Consider the following 27,544-nt stretch of genomic DNA (forward strand, 5'->3'; position numbering starts at 1 on the left):
GAATATAATGGGTTTTAATAAATTAAACTACGAATACATGTGACTACAGTTAAACACGGAATATATATATATATATATATATATATATATATATACAACAGAATAATGGCAGTAAACAATGAAAGAGAATGAGAATGAGAGAGTGAGAGGAATAGTGAGAGATGACAGAATGATCACAGTATGGCAAAATCACAGACAAAGTAACCTTTGAGAGACAACAAGAAATCAAATCACCCTAAGCAGGGGCGAACACTCTTAACGCATTAAAAGCTCGATAAAGCTAATACTTGCATATGGTTCTTTTTGTGTTGCTGAGGAAAGAAGGCACGTGTGTCGGTCTTTCCGAGCTGGGCGTGCTCTCTCGTTTCTTCCGGGGCGAGCAGAGTCGTGTGGAGTTTAAAGCCAAGGTCCACTGAAAGTGAAGTTACCAAAGAAATCATTCAGGCTAAGTTCATTTCACTCGTAGGTGGAAATGAACAAAGGAGAATATGAAAAACAAAGACAAAAGACTAAAAACAAAGCTAAAAAGAAAACTGAAGAGGATAGCTGAGGTGAATATCTGAAGTGGGGAGAAACTAAATGTCCCGTCCTCTTTAAGGAAATCCTCGTTCACGCCTCCTTTTGGGTGAATGACAAATCACCTTCAGAGATTCTCGAGTGGGAAGAGTTTCTTTGTCCTGTCGGGACAGTTCATCCGCATAGTTTATGACGATGTCAGAATTCGTCATTTCTACTCCAGAAAGATGGTACACACAGAATAATACATTTTACTGTAATCTCCTATATATGTTTAGCTCAGTCAGACCGAGACGGTTAGCGAGATACCAAGAACGGTATGTAAAGAAGGTGGAAATACAAAGTTACTGTGAGCTTAAGAGTTCACTCCTATAACTAGAAAATCATAAACTAAGCTAATATGAACTGGGAAACACACAGGAGTATATAGTACACATTTGACAGGCTTATATTCTAAGTTTAATGTTAAAAGTTTGTGTGTGTGTGAATGTGCAGAGAGTTCGCAATCTCTCTCCCTGGGTCAGAGGAGTGATTCCGATCTCTTTGAAGCTGGCCAACGTGACTCGTGAGGAATATCTGTTGTTCTGGGGACACTCTGCGGGCCCATAAAAAAAAGTCAGAGGGGCAATTTGGCCTAGACTCTCGGGCATTAGGCCATGATTTGCATCTGACGAGTCAGGAGGTTGAAAGCTTTAGGAATCTTGGCAAAGAATGTGTTCAGAAGGAAAGAATGAAAGAATCATGATTCTTGTCCATCCGCTACAAAGCCTTACAAATTCACAAAATATAAAATAAAAAAAGGATGGTAGACATTTAGGCCAAACATTTAGGCCTTTTTTTGTTGTTGTTTTCAAAAAAGCACTAAAGTACGAAGTGAGAGGAAGCTTCGACCTTTCAGTAAGGTTGTCAAAAATAGTCATTCAACAAGAAATTGTTGCTACTATTCTGTTCTTCTCATTAAATAGAATATTGATAAAGAATATTACACTATAGCATTATTTTCAGGGCTCGCCAATAAGGACTGCCCGACGACCCCGGGTCAGCAAGAACAAACGGCAAGACCCATGTCTAACCACACTTGAGACAGTCCTAAATCCTCCCAGCTATTAATTAATTATAAGTAATTAATTATATAAGTCATGATTGATTATTAATATTTCTTTTGAGCTAATTGGTTACACTACCTTAGAGCAAATGTAAAAAAAAAAAATTGGATGATTTACTGAAAATTTTAACTTTTTAACTTTCATTCTAGACCTGACGGTAGACATTAAGGAGAGTGAAGAACTGGATGAAGTGGAGGAGGAACATCATATCAAAACTGAAGAAAACTCTTTGAGTTGCTCACAGACCGGAAGTAATCTTGTAGTGGGAAAAAGCTTCCCATACAAACAAAGTCTTAAAGATCACATGACAGTTCATGGTGAAGAGAAGCCGCACACATGTGATCAGTGTGGGAAGAGTTTTTCACAAGGATACCTTAAGTTTCACATGAAAATCCACACCGGAGAGAAGCCGCACACATGTGATCAGTGTGGAAAGAGTTTCACATTAAAAGGAACCCTTAATAATCACATGAAAATCCACACCGGAGAGAAGCCACACACATGTGACCAGTGTGGCAAGAGTTTTACACAAAAAGGAAACCTTAAAGAACACCTTAAAATCCACACTGTAAAAAAGCCGCACACATGTGATCTGTGTGGGAAGAGTTTCACACTAAAAGAACAGCTTACGAGACACATTGAAATCCATACTGAAGAGAGGCCTTATAAATGTGATCAGTGTGGAAGGAGTTTCATATATAAGGAAAGACTTCAAGACCACATGAAAGTTCATAATGGAGAGAAGCTGCACACATGTGATCAATGCGGGAAAAGTTTTTCCCTAAAATCCACCCTAAACAGACACAAGAAAATCCACACTGGAGAGAAGCCACACAAATGTGATCAATGCGGGAAGAGTTTCGCAATTTTATCAAAGCTTATGTATCATGTGAAAATCCACACTGGAGAGAAGCCACACAAATGTAAACAATGCGGGAAGAGTTTCACAATTTTATCAAAGCTTATGTATCACATGAAAATCCACACAGAAGAGAAGCCTACATGTGATCAGTGTGGGAAGAGTTTCGCACAAAAAGGAGGCCTTAAGGATCACATGAAAATCCACACTGGAGAGAGGCCTTATAAATGTGATAAATGTGAGAAGAGTTTCATATATAAGCAAAGTCTTCAAGACCACATGAAAGTTCATAGTGGGGAGAAGCCGCACACATGTGATCAATGCGGGAAAAGTTTTACTCTAAAAAATCTCCTAAACGGACACAAGAAAATCCACACTGGAGAGAAGCCACACAAATGTGAACAATGCGGGAAGAGTTTCACAGTTATATCAAAGCTTATGTATCACATGAAAATCCACACCGGAGAGAAGCCACACACATGTGATCAGTGTGGGAAGAGTTTCACACTAAAAGGAGTCCTTAAGGATCATATGAAAATCCACACCGGAGAGAAGCCACACACATGTGATCAGTGCGGGAAGAGTTTCACACGAAAAGGAGGCCTTAAGGAACACATGAAAATACATACAGGAGAGAAGCCGTACACATGTAATCAGTGTGGGAAGAGTTTCAGATTCACATGTTCATTTCAAGTACATCTACGTTCTCATTCTGGAGAAAAACCATTTAACTGTAATCAGTGCAGTAAAAAATTTCCTTCAGCAGCTTCCCTGAAGAAGCACATGAACGTTCATTCAAAGGGGAAGTCTTACGTGTGTTGGTGTGGAAAGGGATTTTCATGGCCGAATGGTTTAAAAGTACACCAGAAAAAACACAGTGGTGAAAAGAATCATGTGTTCTTTGTTTGTGGAAAAAACTATTTTACAGAGAGTGAACTGAATCAGCACCAGAAGAGAAGCTGCACACAAAAAAGACTCCTTAAGGATCACATGAAAATCCACACCGGAAAGAAGCCGCACACATGCTATCAGTGCAGGAAGAGTTTCAGAAGTGTTCGATCTTTGAAATTACATCTGTGTTCTCATTCTGGAGACAGAAAGAAGCACAAGAAAGTTGATACAAAGGGGAAGCTTTACACGTGTTCTGCTTGTGAAAAAAGTTTTACACGACTGAGCGCTTTTAAAGTACACCAGAAAACACATACCTGTGTGAAAGCAGTGTGAAAGACATGAAAAACTGAAAACTGAAACAGAGAATTCACCTTGGAGAAAAACCTTTCAAGTGTTCACACTGTGACAAGAGATTTAGTCCACCAGGACAACTGAAAATACATAGAAGCATCCACATCGAAGAGAAGCCATTTCATACTTCATGTAAAAAAAAAAAAAAAAAAACTTAAATACCCTACTCAACTTCTGGATCTGAACAGGAACTATGATTTCAGACCTTTTATTAGTTCAAATGTAACACAATGTTATGGCGATCTGAGCCATTTTCTGTTCTTAGCCATTTCCACAAGGGTGTGATGCAAAGGATTTAACGCATGAATCCATAACATGCCTTGTAAAGCTTTACTTTTTCTTTGTCTTGTTACATTTCAGAATTCAAAATCAAAAACTATTTTGCACCTTTTTACATTCCAAAAACAAGAATCTTTTTCCACGGTCAAAAGTATGTCTAGCACCAACCCTTCCTTCTTCCTTCTTCTTCTTCAGAATTATTACGCATACGTAACGCTATAACATTTTTCCACTCTCTTTGTTTGGGGTTTGTTATATGCTGGGGTGCCGGACAGAATTTCTGTCATTGATTTAAGTTCAATTTAAAGGTCCCGTTCTTCGTGATCCCATGTTTCAAACTTTAGTTAGTGTGTAATGTTGTTGTTAGAGTATAAATAATATCTGTAAAATTATAAAGCTCAAAGTTCAATGCCAAGCGAGGTATTTTATTTAACAGAAGTCGCCTACATCGAACAGCCCGTTTGGACTACATCCCTCTACTTCCTTATTTAATGACGTCATTAAAACCGTTTTTTGACTAACCTCCGCCCACAGCAGGCCCGGAGTGGGTAATCGGGAGAATCGGGAGAATTCCCGGTGGGCCGCTTCACTTTTGGGCCGGTCGAGGATATATAAATTTTTTTTTTTTCACATTTCAATGTCACGTTAGTTACATTAGGCTACACACGTTCCCCATTCTGACACCGCAGTGCGCAGCCTCTGCATGGGTTGTACCATGTGAGGGAGTTCTCCCCTCCCCTCCTATAGAGTTGGTTGGGTCCATAACACGTCTTTTCCAAAACGTTTTCTCAGGTAGGCTACCGCGGCACCGCCGGCGCCTACCGATAGCTGAGCCGGCCCTACCGTAACGGTACGCGTCAGGGAGGATGGATGGGAGGAAGAGGCCAGGAGGTATGGAAGCTTTGTTTCTGCCACAGAATAAAACATTTTAAAAGATAATTGCGACTTTTTATCTCACAATTGCGAGTTTACAGCTCGCAATTCTGACTTTATTTCTCAGAATTGCGAGATATAAAGTCAAAATTGTGTGAAATAAAGTCGCAATTGCGTGTTATAAAGTCAGAATTGCGAGATATAAAGTCAGAATTGCCTGAAATAAAGTCGCAATTGCGTGTTATAAAGTCAGAATTGCGAGATAGAGTCAGAATTGCGTGATATAAAGGCGCAATTGTGTGTTATAAAGTCAGAATTGTGAGATATAAATTCAGAATTGTGTGAAATAGTCGCAATTGCTTCTTATAAAGTCAGAATTGCAAGATATAGCCTAAAGTCAGAACTGCGTGAAATAAAGTTGCAATTGCTTATAAAGTCAGCAAGATATAGAGTCAGAATTGTGATATAAAGTCGCAATTGTATGTTATAAAGTCAGAATTGCGAGATATAAAGTCAGAATTGTGTGAAATAAAGTCGCAATTGCTTCTTATAAAGTCAGAATGGCAAGATATAAAGTCAGAACTGCGTGAAATAAAGTTGCAGTTGCTTATAAAGTCAGAATTGTGTGATATAAAGTCGCGTTATAAAGTCAAAATTGCGAAATATAAAGTAAGAATTGTGTGATAAAGTCGCAATTGCTTCTTATAAAGTCTAAGTGAATTATTATTTAACCTTTACATTATTTGTTGAACCATGGTATTAATACAAACTACACAATAGCTGAACTGTTCCATTTATCCAATTTAGAAAAAGTGCTAATTTGGAATTCCACCATGGAAAAAGTGGGCCGGTCTTGGGCCTGAAACTCCCGGGCTGAAAAGTGGCCCCACTCCGGCCCTGGCCCACAGGAATGCTCTCTCAACTCTACCGAAATTTGTTTATGTACTTGCGCACTTCTAATAACTTACTGTGTTTACTCAGCTCTTACAGTGATTTTCTGAAGTAAAACTGACGCTTCATCTTTTGTGTGATGTACAATAAACTTTATTAAGCTCATCAGTATGTTTGATCATCATTCAGACAGCAGACTTGTAGGCTATTAATAAATAATGGATACATACAAGCAGATGACAAATACGTTATAATAACCGTAATTAAACTACTAAACTATACCTGTTTCATCTCTATACAGCACTCTGACTCTGTAGGCATTGTCCGACTCGAACTGAACACCGTTACTGAGAGTTTCTGATATTATCATCATTCCGTGAGATGAAATTGTCCTGAGAGACTGAGCGCGAGCTCATGAAGCTCCGCCCCCTGGGTCGTCCAGCAGCAGCAGCTTATTTGCATTTAAAGGGCACACACTAAAACAGCGCGTTTTTCTGAGCCCCAAAAAATGACAATTTAAACATGCTGTAAAAAAATGATCTGTTGGGTATTTTGAGCTGAAAATTCACATACACACTCTGGGGACATCAGAGACTTATTTTACATATTGTGAAAAGGGGCATAATACGGGACCTTTAAGAAAACGTATAAAGGTCTTGTGTAGTCTGATTTAACTTTAACAGAACCAGGTCACTTAATGAGATAAGAATTTTACACCAGTAATCAATATAATACACATAATAATCATTCTTAAATAGACCATAACCATTCAATTCGACAGGACGCATACAATTGCATTAAAAAAAAATATTTTCAAAAGATCCACAAGCGTTTCAAAATTGTGTTTCTGGTTAAAGCTGCAGTAGGTAACTTTTGTAAAAATGTAGTTTTTACATATTTGTTAAAACTGTCATTATGTCCTGACAGTAGAATATGAGACAGATAATCTGTGAAAAAATCAAGCTCCTCTGGCTCCTCCCAGTGGTCCTATTGCCATTTGTGGGAAATACACTGCTCCCGGTCAGAAACAACCAATCAGAGCCAGGAGGCGCCGCCATTGATTAGCGGACCCCCACCTGCTGTTAGCATTCCATTGACTCCCATTCATTTTGGCGTCACTTTGACAGCGAATAACTTTACATCCGAGGCGTTTAAAGACTCCATTTGTCCATTATTTATTTCTAAAGAAACACGAAAATGTATAAAAGGCTCCATTACCTTGTATCTTACGTTACGGCCCCGTAGAAGCAATTTTTGTAAAAATAGGCTAACGATTGCGTCATAACCACACGACTCTCTGTCGCACAGTAGAGAGATTACCGTATGGACAGGAGGAGAAGCTTGCGGGCAATCGGGGGGACGTGGAGGCAAAATGACAAAATAATTAATCAGAATACTTAGCAAAAGTTGCTCCTGCTCCTAGCTCATGGACAGCTCCTACTCACGCTCTCCGTCTCTGCAAGTTTCGGAAGAGAATGATTCAGATTTCTCTTGGCACAGCTACTAGAAGTCAGACGGGATGCTCACGTCACAACTATGTCGTCAAGCTCAGTTTGAGTCTGCGCAGTACGCTTTACCATCAGGAAGTGAGTGCTTCTAATTGACTTCACTTGTCTCTGTTGAATCCAATGGGGTCGCTGTGTCCAGTTTATATACTGTCTATGGGACTAACATAGACACTATAGGCATGATGCTAACTCATTAGCGCACACGTCAGAGGCGCCCGCGCCATTGGATGTGCAGTTGCCGCAGCACAGCCAATGAGTGAGCCAGATATTTTTATCAAATCTATTTATTATTTTTAATATTCAGACAAATATTTGTATTTTGCGGTTAAATTAGGAATTATGCAGGATCGCAAAAAAATGCGACATTTTGTTGATTTTGCATTGTATTCAGCGATCGCGGAATCGCGAAAAACTGGAGGGACTGATAATATTCATAACAGAACAAGAATAAAAAAAACTATAAACAAGCTAAAATGAAATAATTTAAAGCAAAAGTGAAAGTAAGCGGCATTGGGCTCACATATCTGTCTCAATAGAATCAAAATGTTTCATCATTCGTGATTTATTTGGATGGTAAACTATTCTTTATTATTGGCTTTATTTAATGTTTTGTGACAGTTTGTTTTCAGAAGTTTTTAAGAGTTAGTAAAAGAGTAAAGAAAAACTTAAAACTTTTAAAGTATCTATTTTTTATTAAGTGTTTATTTGTTTATTTGTATTGTTGTATAATATCAAGAAAATGCAATTACCTGCCTCCTTGCTTATTGTAGATGCCTTTTTGTCACATATTTAGCCAATGTATTGGATATAATGCATTGCATTCAATGTTATTATTTATTTTGGTTGTAAAAGATGGCTTATATTGTTTAGCCTTATAAGTAATTGATTATGTATGTATATGTGACTGTGTTGAGAGGAGCAGAAAAGTGTGATTATTATGTGTGTGCACTAGAGGACTCCTAGAACTTTAAATGAAATCAGCCATCTTAGTTGAGTTTACTGGAGTTCAAGGACATGAAGAGGTGGACCGCTTGCACCTGCCTGGAGAAGGATCTGGGAAACTTTGGAGGAGTGACAACCTAATGCCTGTTGTTTACAACAGGAGTATAAAAGACTGATGAACTGACTGCCTCGTGGGATACTGATACGCCAGTGCCCCCGACGCCTAGAAGCCCAGAGCTGAGGACAAGAAACCCCAAGCAGAAGATAAGAAGCCCAGAGCTTACTACACCTTTGATTCAAAACGTGATTATTGTATTTTATACTTAAAGGATGAAGTTATATTTGCCTTTATATTTTTGTTTATTATAAAAAGAAAAGTAACCAATTAAAATAAATTTAATTGATTACAAAATCTGCCTACTGAGACTTAGATTTATGATGCTGGAAGACTTTTAATGAGAACATAGGCTTACCACAGGGGAGTCTTCTGACCAAATTGTACCTTTTGAATGGTTATGGTTTAGGTCAGATTTGACTTTCTTCTCACTTTTCTCGTCTTATTACCGGTAAGCTGTATGTGCTCTTCACACTCCAGACCAGTGGGTGGCGGAACGGCACTCTTTAAGTTGATTTCACAAACCGGCAAAAACTGAAGAAGAGGAGACGCGCTCTGAACAACAGTTGATTCAAAACAAAAGATTTGCAAAGTATTTGAACCTTCACGAATCAGTTTTTTAAACGATCACTATTTACAAGTGAAGAGATGGATTCAGACCAGCAGGAAGAACAGAAACCTGTAAAAATGGAGTTTATTGAAGATTACAGTGAGAATAGGAGTGATCCTGATCAAGAACCCCTCAGAGTGAAGCTTGAAGAGACTGAAGAACAGATAGGTTGGTGTTTATTTTTGATTCTTCATTAATGATGCTGTGAAACATTAAAGTTACAAAACTGTAGCAGTTATTTAATGGTTAGCCAGTCAACATATCCATTCAATCATACAGGTATAAATTCTGATATAATTTACACGTCCTTAATTTAAAAAATCTGGATGAATTTCTTCTTCTGCAGAACACTAAAGATGTGTGTGTGTGAGTGTGAAAAATCCCGAAAGGTGTGAAAGAGGTTAAATAAATAATGCATAAATGCTTTAACAACAAAGCATTTTTTTTTTTTTTTTTTTTGTGAGAACAGCTTCGTACTATTCAATGAATGTCTTACTGCAAATGCAATATGGTACAACCATAGACTGTAAAAAATATGGACAAAGCGTCTGTGACGTCACACAGACTTTCTGAAGAACGGGTTTGAAGCATAGACTGTAAAAAAAATATGGACGTAGTGTCCGTGACGTCACCCGTAGGTTTCTGAAGAGCATTTTTGAAGCCTAAAGTAGGCGGAGCCGGCCGTCGCCATCTTGGCCTTGCGTCACTCCCGGATAACAGAAAATAGGCAAAGAGGCGGGGCGGGAGTGGAGCTGAGGAGCCTTGCTAATATGATTCTGTACTATTCTGCTAGTTGAAAATGTATTATGCAGTAACTTAATATTACTCTGAGAGTGTGTGTGTGACAGTGATTTATGTGCTTAACGTTACATGTCAGTCACTCTCTTTTTATAGTCTATGGTAGAGGTCTTCACAGTGAACCCGAGACCCGTCGACCCGGGACCCGACCCGGGACCCGTACGGGTTCGGGTCTATATTTTAAATTATCAGCCGGGTCCGGGTCGGGTCCGAATCTATTACTTCGGGTCCCGGGTCTGTTTAACATTGTGTGTAATACCCGTGCGATCGGAGTCATTAGATCAGACTCGGAGAAAACCCGGTCGTGATTAGACACTGCTTGTGTTTTTTTGTAACTTGCAACTTGTAAAATTAGGACACTCAAAATAAATTGCGTTAAAAAGCATATTTTAGGTTGATCCAGCTAGCGTGCATGTGCAGTCTCAAGCGCGTGTCATGTTTCTATGGCAACCAGCAGAGTTTCAGTGAGGGACCGCCAAACCGCGCTTTAGATTTTACAATATAAATTAACAGTCTTGTTTAATCTTAAAGTTTTAGTGGTCAGATTAGGACTCGATGCAGAGCAGAGAGCACGGAGATGATAGCAAATAAATAACGTCAGCGGCCATGGCACTGAACGAGCAATCGTTATTATAACGTTAGTTCAAAAGGGCAAACAGTCAAAGTTATTATGCGAGTTAACTCGAATCAGAATGTATGTTACATGTGCAAAGTTGCATTTGTCATCCGTCACCGTGACATCAAGTGGACTTTTGAAGCTGAAATAATGAGTGGATTAAGCTTGGACTTGGAATAACTAGAGGAATAACATGAATAACTTTCTTGTCGGAGGATTGTAATGCATGATCACAGCCAGTCAGGTAACGTTAACGTTACAAGGAAGGGAGAGGAGACTACTACGCTTCCATGGCTCCTTAAATTAGGTAAGACAAAAAGTTGTATTTTTCGCAACAGGTTTATTGACTTGTAATAGCAGTTTAAGGTGGAATATATGACAATCGGGTCCAGTCGGGTCTGTGTCTTCCAGGCGGTTTCGGGTCCAGCTTTCAAATAATAGACGGGTCCAGGTCGGGTCCGGTTAGGCATTTCTCGGATCTGCACGGGTCCGGGTCCAGCTTTTGAAATAATAGACGGGTCCGGGTCGGTTCGGTTTAGCACATTACGGGTCTCTTTCGGGTTCGGGCACGAATTTTTGGACCCGTGAAGACCTCTAGTCTATGGTCCGTCAGCGCGGCATCGCTCAAGTTCGTAGAGATGAGCTTATTCAGTCCATTTTAAATTCTGATTTTGGCCGCCTCTCAAATGGGTTAAACCATAGATATATTGCCTATGAAGTTCAAGTAAATGCGCTAGAAAATCCACGCTCATTCATGGATGTGCATTTATTGCATGGACGGAGAAAGCACCGACACCTGCAGGATTTCATCTGACGGTACTTAAGCATATTATAATCTATCTGTTCCGTGAGAGCAGAACGAACGAGCCTTTATTGACGTTTTTAAATCTGAAAACTCCAAAAAGCTACGAAATTGTCAGACATCCATTAGTGCATGTTCACAGAGGAAAACAACTGAAATACAGCGCTGGTTGTTCTCTCGAACGATACTCGACGACAACGACGGAATCCTAAGCCGTGGGCGAAGTAATGGGTGTATTAAATTGTAAGAAATAATCCCGGAAAAAAGCACAAAACACTGCAGAGATGGCAAGTTCAGCAGCTAAAATTTGCTGAGGTGAAGTGACGGCTAGTAACAACAGCAGACAAACAGCTAGCAATGACATCAGCGGGAATCCATCTGTCACTCAAGTGGCCACACCCTTAATTATGCAGAACTTTAAATATTAATCAACTAAACGGATGAGTTATAAAAAAATTCACCCCCCTCACAGTTGTTATGAAGGGCAAAATTAGCTGTATAGACCAAAGCCACATAGAGATCCAGGCTGTAAACATGTTTTTTTCCGCTGTAAAGTTGGTAATTTTAACATGGGGGAGATACAGATTTGACTCGCTTCTGCAGCCAGCCCAAGCGGCCAGTTAATGAATTGCAGTTTAACTCACTTCCGTGTTGGTTTCAAGAGAGAGACGGGGAGGTTGCCGCTTGGTTTGAAGCATAGACTGTAAAAAATATGGACAAAGCGTCTGTGACGTCACCCATAGACTTCTGAAGAACGGTTTTGAGGCCGTTTATGGGGGGTATGGGCGGCGCCATATTTCAATACAAATGTTCAGAAAGGATAACTTACAGGTATGATGTGTTGTGACAGATCATGGCCGAGACGTCAAATTTCAGGAATTCCACTCGGCGCAGCCTATGCTCGTTGTCAGCTGTCAATCAAGCTGTCAATCGCGCCCTTATTTGTCATACATTTTATATCTAAATACGATCTAAACTAACGAGTTAGAAAAAAATTCACCCCCCTCACAGTTGTCAGGCACTCGGAACCAGAGCCATAGAGAGAGAGAGTTGCGACACTCCCATAGACCTCCGTTGTAAATAATGGCGGCGCTTTTAACCGCCTACTTCCGGGATTTGAAGATCGGAATAGTTCCAAACACTGTCATTTGGGCGTTGGACACCATTCACTTACATTGCTGCGCGTCGAGTTGTTCCAGAGTTAAGTTGCTGAAATATCGACCTCTTTTGAATTGTCAACTGTCTATATTGTATCAGAGGCCCTTTGCGATGCTTATACTGGTCTTCATTTGTACATGCACAGCGTAATTATTTATATTTTATGTTGGTTGTTTCAACCAATTTTCAAGCACTGCCTGCTAGCTAGCGCGACTTCGTCAGCTGTGACAGTAAGAGTTCGGTAATGAATCGCTGCACCTTTATAGCAACTTTTATTTAATTTAATTTTTTTGGGATATAGGCTACTAACTTTTCATTATGTTATTATTGTCTTGAGTGAAGCGGCTTGTGAGAACAATGCTGGACCTTTAGGATTATTATGGCCATCACCAGTCCTGTCTGTTTCATGGATCACCTGCCCCTGGTTTTTGTTTTTCTTGTTCACACACACAAGCACACATTTTTGTTGTCTGTCATTGTTTAATAAAAAATATTTTATTTGAAAACCATCATTTGTATCAGCCATGCTTAAATTCGTTTTTAATCTGTTATAGTTTTGATAATGTGTATGGCCTTAATCTTAAAATAATATTATTAGTCTTAACATGATCATGTTTCACGTTGTGGTCCTGGGGGGTGGCCACTTTCATCAGAAGAAGTGAGCTAGCTTCTAAGCGAATTCTGAACGGACCGCCACGGCAGAACTCTTTGCGTGATCACGAAGGTAGGCTAATGGCTGAATCAAAATTTATAAGCAAAATCACGGGAATCAATAGCCTAATACAGCCCAGTTGTGCTAAAATAAATATCATGAGACGTCCATCATCAGATGAATGATATGGAAAAGTTAAGTTAGAGCCGCTAAAGCCAGTGCTACTACCCATGCGAACATGAACACTAAGCTTTTCCCTCCAAAAAGACGTCCATCATCAGATGAATGATATGGAAAAGTTAAGTTAGAGCCGCTAAAGCCAGTGCTACTACCCATGCGAACATGAACACTAAGCTTTTCCCTCCAAAAATATAGCCTAAAACTTATCTCCAAATGCAAAACTGACATTAACAAAATGCAATAATGCAATAACAGCTGAAAAAGTAGCCTACTTGGGTGTGTGTTTTATTTTATATTTACCGTTCAATAATGCAATCGCTGCTGTCTGTCCCATAGAAGAACATGACAGCCAGCGTACGTTTTGGAACTATTGGGGCTTACATGAACCACGTGACAGCCATAGCGGCGACATCAAAGAGTGTCGCAACTCTCTCTCTCTATGGCTCTGCTCGGAACCTATCGAAAAATACAATAAAAGTCCATGGGACCAACCTGTAAAAACATGAATTTATGCTGTGAAAACGGACATTTTAACATGGGGGTGTATGGACATTTGCTCCCTTTTGGGACCTGCCCCTAGCGGATTTTCGATGTATTGCAGTTTTTCGCACTTGCGGGTAGGCTTCATTTTTCAGATTAGAATGTTGCCGCTTGGTTTGAAGCCGTTTATGGGGGTATGGGCGGCGCCATCTTGGAAAATCTTGGGAAATCCTAACCCCGCCCACCTTCTGACGCAGCGCGCGTCACTCGCTCGCTCTGCTACTTCGGTTATCTCTATGTACATATTTAGGCAACGAAATATGTTATAAAACACCATACTAACTCTTTTCGTTTTCATTTAAAGAAATCTTAAACATTATAGCCACACAAATGTGGTTCAGGCAACGCGTATTGATTATATTCACTGCACATAACGTTTGCCTATTTATAAAAAAACAAACAAAATATAAAACACAAACCTGCCTCTTTTCGTTTTAAATATAATATAAAAATATTAAACATTTTAATATGGTCCAGGCAATATGTGCATTTGTACTAAACAACAGATGTTGCAGTAAACAACATTACAGATCATATTCGTTACTAACATTTAAAATGACAAAACTCAACCCAGTCTCTTTTTGTTAAATTTCAGTTTTATCAATATTAGCTATTATAAAAGTAAAAGGTACAAGAAGCTATACAAATAAAGCAAACAATTCTGTCAAACATACAAAGTCAGCGCTCGATCTAGTCTAACCATACAATGGTAAAGTTAAATAGCTTATAAACTTATGAAACTTCCCCTCAGCCAAACTGATTGGCCAGGGAACAAATTATAGATTTACAAGACCAAAAATCGCCCGTTAGATATACACAAGACAAATTATATCTCATGTTTAACCACTACAGAGACGTCAGAGTCAGCGGCAAACGTCCGAACGACTAGCCGAGGAAAGGCTGTACCAGGCGGGGTACATCAACGCCGAGCGCCCGGTCATCGCTGGATCTCACAAATGGATACAATTTTCATAAATCTTTATAAATAAACCACAGATCTGAGCTTTAAACAACTACATTTTTGCCTGAAAAACTCTTAAAACTACATTTCATGATACAGAAACAGTAGTATTATATGTCAACTGTATTAAAAAATGGCGCTTCTTATGTTGTCATTCTCCGTGGCGCTGCCTTGTCAGCTGTCAATCAAGCTGTCAATCAAAGTTAACCACGCCCTTATTGTCATACATTTTATATCTAAATACGATCTAAACTAACGAGTTAGAAAAAAATTCACAGCCCTCATGGTTGTCAGGCACTCGGAACCTATCGAAAAATACAATAAAAGTCCATGGGACCAACCTGTAAAAACATGAATTTATGCTGTGAAAACGGACATTTTAACATGGGGCTATGGACATTTGCTCCCTTTTGGGACCTTCCTCTAGCGGATTTTCAATGTATTGCAGTTGTTCGCACTTCCGGGTAGGCTTAATTTTTCAGATCAGAATGTTGCCGCTTGGGTACAACCCAGCAAACACATTTACGTTGTGGCAACGTCTGTGGCATGTTGCATTTCTGCTATGGCAACGTCGCTGTCTACATGCTCGCGACATTGGCCCTCATTTATCAAAAGTGCGTACACCAAATTTCCAGCGTACACCTGGCGTACACCCAAAACCACGGTGACTTTGAGATTTATCAATATGGACGTTGGCGTACGGCACGCTCAAATCCTACGCCAGCTCAGGAGGTGGTGTATGCACGTTTTGAGTTAGTGCGGAAATGCGCAGAAAAACTATTCCTAACACCACAAAACGCACTGACAAACTAAAAGATATGATGTATTATGACCCACTGTAAAAAACAAAACAATATAGTAATTATAAACTTCAGTGTTTACTTTTGTGCAACATGGACTTCAATGTTTAATTTGTGTGACTTTACCAAAGCATTTGATTTGTAGGCATATGTATTCCTTCAGTTGCGAGCCTGTGCGCTTTACCTGACGTTTCAAGCCTTGTTTATACTTTAGCCTGGCTCCGCAGCGCGAGTCTCCGCAGACTGCGCGCGCACCTCCCCAAACGGACGAGTTATAGAGCTGGTAAGTCCCGCCCATCCGTAAAACCCCACTGGACCTCTAGGTTGAAAAATCGTCAATGCAAGTGAATGGGAGAAAATAATTATTTTCTGGTCCCGTTTGAATTGTGCCATGAATGTGAACATATGTTGTCTGTGAATTTTTTATATAATTTTTCATGTTACGAGTTTGACAGTATATGGTATGATTCTTCGGCTAGCAGTTGTGGAAAAGACATAACGAGAAAGACGTCACCCCATAAAGTTGACTTACCCATGGTTTTCGCCAACCTCAACGATTTTGTCCTCTCCCTGAAAGAAGGCGGTGAAGTGCACCAAAGACACAGCCATGTTTAGTGGGATCCGTGAGCTAGTGTCCGTGTGTGAGTGGTGGTGACGTTTCAAACGCGTCGAAAGCAGCGAAGAGTTGTAGTCCACAAAGTGCTCTCACACAAAGTCTAACCGTATCAAACTTCTACCCGCTAAATTGTAGCATTCTTTACACGAAAAATTATATAAAAAATTCACAGACAACATATGTTCACATTCATGGCACAATTCAAACGGGACCAGAAAATAATTATTTTCTCCCATTCACTTGCATTGACGATTTTTCAACCTAGAGGTCCAGTGGGGTTAGCGGAAGGGGCGGGACTTACCAGCTCTATAGGTTCACGCATAGACAGTATAAGAAATGGACAGAGTCATCTCATTGGAACTCAATTGAGGCAAGTGAAGCCCATTTTCAGCGATTTTTTAGGACTTCCGTTCCTGACGCGCAGACTCAAACTGAGCTTGACGACGTAGATGTGACGTGAGCAACCCGTCTGTCTTCTAGTGGCTGTGGCATGAGAAATCTGAATCATTCCCTTCCGAATCTTGCAGAGACGGAGATCGTGAGTAGGAGCTGTCCATGAGCTACGAGCAGGAGAAACTTTTGCTAGGTATTCTGATTAATTATTTTGTCATTTTGCCTCCACGTCCCCCCGATTGCCCGCGAGCTTCTCCTCCCGTCAATACGGTAATCTCTCTACTGTGCGACAGAGAGTCGTGCGGTTATGACGCAATCGTTAGCCTACTTTTACAAAAACTGTTTTTACGGGGCCATAACGTAAGATACAAGGTAATGGAGCATTTTATACATTGTCGTGTTTCTTTAGAAATAAATAATGGACAAATGGAGTCTTCAAACGCCTCAGATGTAAAGTTATGGATAAATTCAGTAATAAATTCTATTAAAGTCAGGATAAATGTTATCCGGCTGACTAAATTCTCCCTCATCAGTTTTTTCTGCATCTTTGTTGTGGTGTAATTTCTTAGTCAATGAAGATATTCTAGCACGGAGCTCATTGTTCTGTTTCTCCAGCTCTGAGTTGCGTTTAGACTGTTCTGTAGCTATTGCTAAAAACAAATTCTCTGTGACAACAAATAATGGCTTTCACCTTGTTCTTGCGAATACTGGCTCCTAGTACCTTTTTACAATCTTCCATTGACCATGCTTTGTCTGGATGAATCTCATATTTCTTGGTCAAATCCAATCTGACGGACTTCGTCACTATAGAGTCCATTTGCTCTCCCAACAATGTTTTAAATTCGCTTTCTGACCACAATGGAGTCGCACGACCACCTTTTTCAGTAGTGGGGATCAGTCTGGCATTTTTCCTAAACATTTTTGTGAGTTTTCTTTGTTACCACACAATAAAAAAACAAAAAAAAAACTAAAACTTCTCTCTAGTGTCTACACAGAGAGTACACTTGTTAACACATCAGCTATTGTTAACTTTCCAAATGACCAACACTTCACACTTAACTTCCCTGCCGACAAGAACAGAGGATCAAAATAACTAGCATGTAAAGCTAATTCTTCTCTGCCTAAAGCAAATGATACCAAATATTAGCACTTGATGCTAAATCTTCTCTAACTTTATAAAGGATAAAACCTTCTCTAGCAAGAGGATGAAACACTTCCCTGGCAAAGCAGAGGATAAACAATATTAACCTGTAATGTTAATCTTCCCTGCCTGAAAACAGAGGATAAACTTCATCTCTAAAAGACAACTTTAGAGGATAACTTTAGTTAACCAAACTCTACAGCTGTTTGTTAACTACTTCTCTGAACGGCGCAGAGGATATCAAACTTGTACTGGTCTTTAAAGGTTCTTTTGAATAGAGTAGCACTCACCAACCCTTGGTTGTAAATGAAGATTCAGTCTGGAAATCTTTGTTCAGCTGGAAGTTTCGCTCTGTATTCCAAAAGATGCAGTCTGGAAAGCAGATCTTTTGTTGAGCTTGCTGTTTCAATCTGGATTCAGGTGAAGAAGCTGGAACTCTATCCGGGTCACAGGGCACCACATTGTTGTAAACTCAGAATCTAAGACCAGGAGACTTTTGGGATCACGTTCAAGAAGTTATTTCTTTATTGAGGACTTCGCGTTGACGTGGCTGCAGTTCTTCAAAAGTCTAAAGCTAATACAGTATGCATTGTAGTTATATACATTACAAGGGGGAGGGATTACATAGAGGTGGAGACTCTGAACAAAGCATGCAAATGAAGTAGGAACACACCCTACTCTGAGAGCACTACCAGTCCAATTGAAACAGCATAACTATTCAAATGCTGATACTGGCCAGGAACTCCGGTTCCAAGGGCCATCCCAGAGCCATTAAAGACAAAAGGTGAAAGTCTCCCCTACAGCTAAGCCAATCAACCCAACGATTCAACGTCTAGGCTGAAAGGTGAGAATCTCAGTGATCTGACTCATTTAAAATACAATAGAGAAAACAGAACTGGCCGGAGTCTTTAGATAGAAACTGACCCTACTAAAATCAAAGTCTTAACTTTTAATGTTGAAACCTAAATTAAACATTTAATAAATGTGTAATACAACAAACCGCAGTCACTCCGGCTGATGGTGACGTCACGCGCATACCCTCTATTATTAGAAACCAACCATATTATGATAGTTATACTATGTTAAGACAATAGAATTATAAATCTAACAATATTTTCACACAGTACTGTAAGTCTATACCCCTTACCTTGTCTAATTCTTCTTTCCATGCATCAGGGATTACAGCTACACTGTGATCTGAGGTGAATTCCACAACTGAAAACATTCTGAAAGACGAGGTGCACGAGTAATCAAAAAACAAAACAAAAATAATACGAATTAGTGGTATAATAATACAGCTTTTTAAAAAAAAAGTTACTTACACATAATTTGCACACATAATAAGTATCCAGAACAGAGAGAATTTGTTGATGTCTACTTGTCATGATTGTGAAGGACAGTCAAATAGACTACTCTTTGCTTCTGATCAATATTGATTGCTCTTTTACTTTGACTGACTTTTTCTTTTGGGATCATTTGTAGAACAGTGTTCTTTTGGCACATGTATGCTCCTATTAGTGATGATTCACAGGGCTCCATAAAGAGGGGAGATGGTTGCAAAAAAACTCGACACAGGTATTCATCCTCTGTTTTATCAATGACCTCGCAACATTTGCCATCTTCCAAAATAATGCAATTGTCTGGCTGCTTTGAATAAATTACATTGCCTCTTTGAATACTTTGTGAAGTCGGGCCATCTTGGATTTCTTTGATCCTTTTCACAATCTGTACAAGAGGGCTCTTTCCTGAGCGCACCATTCTCTTCAACTTCTGCATGTAATTCTCAAACGGGAAGGCACTGCAGTCATCCAGACAGCCATAAGTCATTGCATCAGAAGCAAGAGTCTTCCAGGTCTTGCAGACTTCGTGGTTTTCTAGCAAAACATGAAGGAATGCATCCCTGAAGATCAAGAAGCCTTGCACTCACTATGTCTACCTGACCAATGGACATCATGGTTTGTCTACTTCGTCCCTTTTCTCCTCTTGTCCAAATTGTCAACAATTTCTTCATAACACCAAGACATGCCTGGTGCATATAGTCAATGGGAAATTGGCCAATCATATCAATTGGTAAATCGGTCAAAGGTGTACTTCCATTATGGTGTTCTGGTTGATTTTGAGCTCTAAATGAATGATCTGTTCTTAATTTAAACCCATCAACTTCTTGATATGTCATTCTGTTTTCCCAGCATCCTTTTTGTTCACACCTGTCACAACCATAATATGCAGAAAATTGCTTGGTTCTTTTCACCATTGCTTTGGCTGGTGCATCACATACAATACACCTCATCTTGACTCGAATTATCCTTCCATCAAATGTAAGACCACTTTCTAGTAATTGTTTAATTTCTGTAACAGCATCTTCAAGAAATGTAAGATCCAAGGGTCTTTGAGATCCCAATGTCAGTGTTACAGGAAATACAATCACTGGTTCAAGATGAATGGAACACAACACAGGCCACATTGACAATGATTCACTTTTGTAGAGTGGAAGTCCATCAATATTGAAAGAAATCTCCAGAGAATCAATTCTAGAAGTCACCTCAGAAGGATACCTTTTCAATACTTTTTCAATTTCTTCAGGCAATGATAGATGAATGTACTGCATTCCAGATTTATTCTGAATATCAACTGCTCGTGCAGTATTCAAAAGTGTGCGTGCTGTAGCAGGCAATGTGTGATGTCCCTGTGAACGCAAGACTTTTAAAAGGTCATCTAAAGCACAGTGTCGGATTTGGTGTTTGTTGGCCCATGCAATGAGGTCTTCTCTCAAAGAATTTGTTCCATCATCCTCTTCAGAGAGTGACAAATATGTGTCATGATCTGGAGTGCTTTCATCGCTGCTGAGTGTTTCCTCTTGATTTAAGGATATATTTTCACTCTCTCTTAAAGAACAAGCTGTGCTACACTCTGAAATTGAACTTGCAGAGGATGAACACTGTTGTAAGGTATCTTGAAGTATATAATTAGTGCAAATATGGTTTTTGGCCAGATTTTGGTGACGATTAGAAATATTTTTAGCTGCTCTCCAGTGTCTCATATAATCTCTCCTGCTAACTCGTCTTTTGTTTTCCCTTCTTAAAGATAAGACATTAATGTTGTCATTTAATTTTAATTGCATTAAATGTATTAGCCCCATATGAGTGATTACAAGAAAAGAGTAAAAATAATCATGCATGCTTACCTCAATGTGGTTATAAATATGAAAATAGCCTGAGTAAAAAAAGGAAAAACAGTATTAGAATAATTGCTTAATTTACTTTAAACTTTGTTTCTAGCAAAGAATTTACCCCAAACTTGATTTACATGATTATAATCGAAAATTAGAAATATAATATGCATTGACAAAATATAAATATTTTGTAACATTATGTCTTTACTGTCATATTTGATACATTTATATAAACACCGGCAGTGTTCATTTAACACCGGGGGTGACCTGACACACAGGCCCAGCACTGGCTATCGTAAACACCACGAAAAATCCCGTTGGTCTGTCTTCTGTAGTAACAGGGTAATCAAAACCGTATTTTCATATAAAAGGGTTTTCTATGTGCGCGGTTACAAATTTTTTTTTGAAACAAACATCCAAAAAAGGAAAAAAAACATTAACGTGTCCAAGACTCAAGTACGCGCGTCGCTGTCTGTTAAGTGCTGAAAGCTAGATCGCAAACTCCATGAATTATCAGCTAACTTAACGTTTTTATCCCTTCAGTTAGACAGAACAAATGAACGTTACATTAGAAAATGTTGTAGGTTGTGTTTGAATAATTACATATCTTATTTAGCTGAGGTAGATTAAACGCAATAGCCTACTCACGTTATGTATCCTCCTTGCTCGACGAAGAATGAGAGACGGCCCACCGGTCGGTTGAAATTCAAAAGGCTGATTTTCGCGCTTCAGGGCAGTGACGAGTTCATATGTCGCCCAGTGGTTGTCCAGACACCCTAGGCACAACCTTAAGCAATGGCCCTGAACGGTGGTTTAAAGTCAACATTGTGTCAACGCTGTAACAACCTTCACTACACAACGTAGTTATATCAACCTTTTGGCCATGTTGATAAAACGTTGTTAGAAGGTTGGCTACGTTGTGCCAACATTCTGTGTTTGCTGGGAATGCACAATACAACAAAATGACAAAGCAAACCATTTCTGTTAAAAGTAAGATTTTTTTTTCAGTCTTTCTTTGAACTCAAACTTTTACTTGTATGGTGTTAATAAGTGTTTAGGCTCGTTCACAACAAGAATGTTAAAGGTGGTATCAGCGATTTCAGGCCCAAACATAAATTATCACATTCATCTAATCTTTCCTAACGATCCGCTAGCTGCCCACCCCATAAGCAGGCAGTTAAAAAAACGTGTCTCTGTAGGCAGCTTAGGCTCTGAGATCTGCACACAAAAAAAATGGTTTTGTGTGCAGATCTCAGAGCAAAACTCCTCACACAAAATGTTCCCCGTCCAAAGCCACCAGGACATCACGTATAAAAAGGATAGCCATCGCTGTCTGCGAGCCGGCGTATTCAGGCACCGAGAGCGTGCGCACTGCGCCCGCGCCTCCGAATCAGGTTCTCGAGCCTGCAGAATGCGGCGACCAGAACCCGGAGGCCATTCTGCCCCTAGCCACATATGCAAACGCATGGGAAGCTATTCCAGGCGTGTCAGAATGGGTGCTGAGCACAGTAAAGCAGGGCTATTCGTTGCAGTTCGCTCGCCATCCGCCGCGCTTTCGAGCCTGAACCGAGACGAGAGTGAATGGGGAAGTAGCACATCTACTTTGTGCAGAAATAGCGAAACTTCTGTGCAAAGAGGCTATAGAACCGGTACCGCCTTCTCTGAGCGAGTCAGGCTTTTACAGCCATTATTTCCTAGTGCCCAAGAAGAACGGAGCGCTCAGACCGATTCTAGATCTGAGGCATTTGAACAAAGCTCTTATGAAAAGACCATTCAAAATGCTCACAACCAGACAGATCCTCGCGCAAATTCACCCGGGAGACTGGTTTATTTCCCTTGATCTGAAAGACACTTACTTTCAGATTCAGATAATACCCCGTCACAGGCTATTCTTGAGATTCTTTAACGGTCAGGTATATCAATACACCGTCCTGCCGTTTGGCCTGTCTTTGGCACCCCGTACATTCACGAAGTGCATGGACACGGCTCTCGCTCCCCTGAGGAATCAGGGAATGCGAATCTGGACGATTGGCTGATTCTAGCACAGTCAGAGGAAGAACTTATTTCTCACAGAACAGTACTTCTCGGCCATCTGGAAAGCCTGGGTCTCATGGTCAACTGGACCAAGAGCTCATTACTGCCCAGTCAGTCAGCCTCTTTTCTGGGTATAGAACTGGACTCTGTGGCAATGACGGCCCGGCTGTCGACACAGCGCGTGTGCTGTATTCAACGCGTCTTTCCAGAAAGGCAGCATTGCACCTCTGAAAACATTTCAGAGGATGCTGGGTTGCATGGCATCAGCTGCAGCAGTGCTTCAGCTGGGTCTATTGCATATGCGCCCGCTGCAGCGCTGGTTGAACACCCGAGTGCCTCACAGAGCCTGGGCGTCCGGCTGCATACAGATCAGAGTGACTCACAGCTGCGTTTCAGCACTGAGGTTCGAGGTTAGCGGCCGACTGGTACCAGCGGGGAGTGACAATGGGAGCCGTCTCGCACCGAAAAGTTATCTCGACGGACGCCTCCAACTTGGGTTGGAGCGCTCTTTTCGAGGGCAGACCGGTCTTTGGCCTGTGGTCAGACCAGGAGAAAAGCCTTCATATAAACTGTTTTGAGATGATGGCGGTCGAGAATGCGCTGAAGCGCTTCCTCCCTCACATACGGGGCCACCATGTTCTAGACCGCTCGGACAATATGTCTGTGGTGTCTTATGTGAATCGCCAGGGCGGTGTCAGATCCAGGAACTAGAGACCTCCGCTCCCGCCCGCTCCCGCAAAGATTTGTCATTTTTAGTCCCGCTTCCGCCCCCATCTGTGATATTATGTCCCGCTCCCGCCCGCAAATGCCTGCAAGACGGCAGGCAGTATGAATGTTCACTTTCTGTCTCACGAAAGGTCTTGGGGAAAAAATGCGTGCGCACATAATTCCTTTCCAATACTTGGTTACATATTTATTGGTAAGCCTGCATGTTCAACCATACAAAACATTAAATAGGCCTAGGCCTCAGTAACTAACGCCAACAAAGATAAACATTAATCGGCCCAAATTCCAATAGGCTTAATTATCGTGTAACATAAAAACAGCCTTAGGCATGGCCTACATAGGAACATTTGTAAAACAGATCATTCTTATCTAGCCTAGACTATAGACTATATCACAGGCCATTTAAACATTTAAAATGTGATCACAAAACACGAAACGGTCCCATATTACGAACAGCAAAATATTCACAATAGTAGGCTAACAGTAACCAAAAACAAAAATATAAAATCTATTCGATTAGGTAATATTATTATCTATCTAATATATATATATATATATATATATATATATATATATATATATATATATATATATATATATATATATATAATTATACAGTATAGATAATGTTCTGGTCACATAGGCTAGCCATGAACATTCGTAAAACATTGAGCAAAAACTATTTGGGCTTTGAGCCTCAGTGCAGATGTTAAACTGAAAATAGCCTGGGCCTACTTTTTAATAATAATAATAATAATAATATAATAATAATATTAATAATAATCATTTTTTTTTAAATGTGCGGGAGTGCAGTGTATCATCCCTCCCGCCCGTACCCGCAAGTGCACCTCCATCATCCCGCCCGCTCCCGCAATGACCTTTCAAAATTTGTCCCGCGCTGCACTGTTTTGCGTCGCGACCCGCGGGTGCAGACCTTTAGCAGGAACATCTGCAAACTGACAGAACGCCTTCTTGTGTGGGCCCATCACTCGCTGCGCTCGCTGAGAGCCTCAGGAATGTCGGCCCAGACAGGCTGTCCAGGGACAACATTCCCCCGGGAGAATGGTCCCTGCACCCTCAAACAGTCCAGTTACTGTGGCGCCTCTTCGGCAAAGTAGAAGTAGACCTTTTTGCGTTGAAAGACAACGCTCATTGCCCGAGATTTCTCTCCCAAACCTGGCCCAGCCGCAAGTCAGCCAATGAGCACGCTTACAGCCTGCCATAGTCTGCTGGCTGCCACACTGCGTTGACAATAAACACAAAATTAAGGATAATTTTTTGGCTTCAGATCTCGAGAAAAGATGACTTTACCCGTAGCGTAAGCAACTTACGCAATACTCGTTCCCTTTTCTAGAGAGAACCGAGGTTACGTTAGGTAACCGAGTACGTTAATGTAACCCCACCTTAGAGGTGGGTGATATGGCAAAAATATCTTATTTGTTTAAAGAAAATCACTTTTTAATCACGATTTAATGCATATTGTTTTGACTATTTTGCAAGTGACTGAGCATTAAAGCATAACTAATGTCCTTATTTAAAAAAAAAAAGCCTTACAAGTTTAGAAAATATTAAATATTAACATAATATAATAATTTTTTTTGTTATTAAAAAAAGCGCTAAAGTACGAAGGGAGAGGAAGATAAATTCAGTGAGGTTGTCAAAAATAGTCATTCAACAATAAATTATTGGTACTATTATTGTTCTTCTCATTAAATAAAATATTGATACAGAATATTACACTATAGCATTATATTCAGGGCTCGCCAATAAGAACTGCCCGACGGCCCCAGGCCAGCAAGAACAAATGGCAAGGCCTATGTCTAACCACACTTGAGACAGAGTCGTAAATCCTACCAGCAATTAATTAATTATAACAAGTGTTGATTAATGATTAATATTTCTTTTGAGCTAATTGGTTACACTACTTTACAGCAAATGTTAAAAAAAAAAATTTGATGATTTACTGAAAATTGTTACTTTTTAACTTTCATTTTAGACCCGATGGAAGAGATTAAGGACAGTGAAGAACTGGATGAAGCGGAGGAGGAACAACGTGTCAAAACTGAAGAAAAATCTTTGAGTTGCTCACAGACTGGAAGTAAACTTGTAGTGGGAAAAAGCTTCCCATACAAACAAAGTCTTAAAGATCACATGACTGTTCATAGCGGAGAGAAGCCTTTCACATGTGATCAGTGTGGGAGGAGTTTCATGTACAAACATATTCTTAAAGCTCACATGATAGTTCATAGTGAAGAGAAGCCACACACATGTGATCAGTGTGGGAAGAGTTTTACACAAAAAGAAACCCTTAAGAGACACATGAAAATCCACACCGGAGAGAAGCCACACACATGTGATCAGTGCGGGAAGAGTTTCACACTTAAAGCAGGCCTTAATCGTCACGTGAAAATCCACACTAGAGAGAAGCCATTCACATGTGATCAGTGTGGGAAGAGTTACACAGTTATAGGAGCCCTTAATGATCACCTAAAAATCCACACTGGAGAGAAGCTGCACACATGTGATCAGTGTGGGAAGAGTTTTACACAAAAAGAAACCCTTAAGAGACACATGAAAATCCACACTGGAGAGAAGCCGCACACATGTGATCAGTGTGGGAAGAGTTTCACACTTAAAGGAGCCCTTTATCGTCACGTGAAAATCCACACTAGAGAGAAGCCATTCACATGTGATCAGTGTGGGAAGAGTTACACAGTTAAAAGAGCTCTTAATGATCACCTAAAAATCCACACTGGAGAGAAGCCGCACACATGTGATCAGTGTGGGAAGAGTTTTACACAAAAAGAAACCCTTAAGAGACACATGAAAATCCACACCGGAGAGAAGCCGCACACATGTGATCAATGCGGGACAAGTTTTGCCCTAAAATATCTCCTAAAGAGACACAAGAAAATCCACACTGGAGAGAAGCCGCACACATGTGATCAATGTGGGAGGAGTTTTTCACAAAAAGGAACCCTTAAAGATCACCTGAAAATCCACAATGGTGAAATGCCGCACATATGTGATCTGTGTGGGAAGAGTTTTTCACAAAGATACCTTAAGATTCACATGAAAATACACACCGGAGAGAAGCCGCACACATGTGAGCAATGCGGGAAAAGTTTTGCCCTAAAATATCTCCTAAAGAGACACAAGAAAATCCACACTGGAGTGAAGCCTCACGTGTGTTATTTGTGTGGAAAGGGATTTGTATGGGTGAATTGTTTAAAATTTCACCAGAAAAGACACAGTGGTGGGAAGAATTATGTGTGCTATGTTTGTGGAAAAACCTATTTTACAGAGGATGAACTGAATCAGCACCAGAAGAGAAGCTGCACACAAAAAAGACTCTTTAAGGATCACATGAAAATCCACACCGGAGAGAAGCCGCACACATGCTATCAGTGCAGGAAGAGTTTCAGAAGTGTTCGAGCTTTGAAATTACATCTGTGTTCTCATTCTGGAGACAGAAAGACGCACAAGAAAGTTCAAACAAAGGGGAAGCTTTACACGTGTTCTGCTTGTGAAAAATGTTTTACACGACTGAGCGCTTTTAGAGTACACCAGAAAACACATACCAGTTCTAAATCAAATAAAAATATTTTTTTTCAATAAAAAAGACATTTGTGAAACAAATGTGAAAAAAATAAATTGGCTTCCCTACTCAAAAGGTGTGGATCTGAACAGGAACTATGATTTCAGACATTATTAGTTCAACTGTAACACAATGTTATGGCGATCTGAACCATTTTCCGTTCTTCACCATTTCCACAAGGGAGATGTGGCGCAAAGGATTTGACGCATGAATCCATAACATGTCTTGTAAAACTTTTTGTAAAAACATGTCAGAAATAAAACTCAAAAACTGTTTTGCACCTTTTCACATTTCAAAAACATGAATTCTTTTTCCACGGTCAAAAGACTGTCTAGCACCAACCCTTCCTTCTTCCTTATTCTTCAGAATTATTACGCATACGAAACCCATTTAAAACTAGTCAAAATCACGTGATA

General features: G+C 40.1%; 2 protein-coding genes and 1 long non-coding RNA gene across 5 annotated transcripts in view; all 3 read left to right on the forward strand.

The window, feature by feature from the left end:
* Positions 1-27,544, forward strand: part of LOC309475993 (uncharacterized protein) — a 104,591-nt gene that overhangs the window by 11,957 nt on the left and 65,090 nt on the right. The window contains exons 2-3 of one of the 3 annotated variants that reach the window (XR_014197899.1): positions 1,772-4,893; positions 5,683-9,040. The exons of 1 other annotated variant lie outside the window; for it this stretch is intronic. The gene's annotated coding sequence lies outside the window, so the exon portion shown is untranslated. Of the gene's footprint in view, positions 1-1,771; positions 5,516-5,549; positions 5,607-5,682; positions 9,041-27,544 lie in introns of those variants that run through there. One more of the 3 variants, XR_014197900.1, reaches the window with a different exon arrangement.
* Positions 8,977-27,413, forward strand: LOC309476008 (uncharacterized protein). Its single transcript, XM_082139082.1, has 2 exons — positions 8,977-9,109; positions 25,527-27,413. The coding sequence occupies exons 1-2, from the start codon at positions 8,980-8,982 to the stop codon at positions 27,146-27,148; spliced, it is 1,752 nt and encodes a 583-aa protein (XP_081995208.1). The 5' UTR covers positions 8,977-8,979; the 3' UTR covers positions 27,149-27,413.
* LOC309476503 lies at positions 13,936-14,900 on the forward strand. The gene is made up of 2 exons (XR_014198215.1): positions 13,936-14,270; positions 14,439-14,900. It is a non-coding gene; the product is annotated as an uncharacterized lncRNA (long non-coding RNA).

This window comes from Leuciscus leuciscus (genome assembly GCF_965113295.1).
Source record: "Leuciscus leuciscus genome assembly, chromosome: 15".
Taxonomy (NCBI): Eukaryota; Metazoa; Chordata; class Actinopteri; order Cypriniformes; family Leuciscidae; genus Leuciscus; species Leuciscus leuciscus.

What these genes read in the sequence shown, in the direction of transcription:
- LOC309476008 (XM_082139082.1), top strand. Translation starts at nt 8,980, where the DNA reads ATGGATTCAGACCAGCAGGAAGAACAGAAACCTGTAAAAATGGAGTTT. An exon ending in AGAGACTGAAGAACAGATAG is followed by an intron (nt 9,110 to 25,526) that starts GTTGGTGTTTAT and finishes CTTTCATTTTAG; the next exon opens with ACCCGATGGAAGAGATTAAG.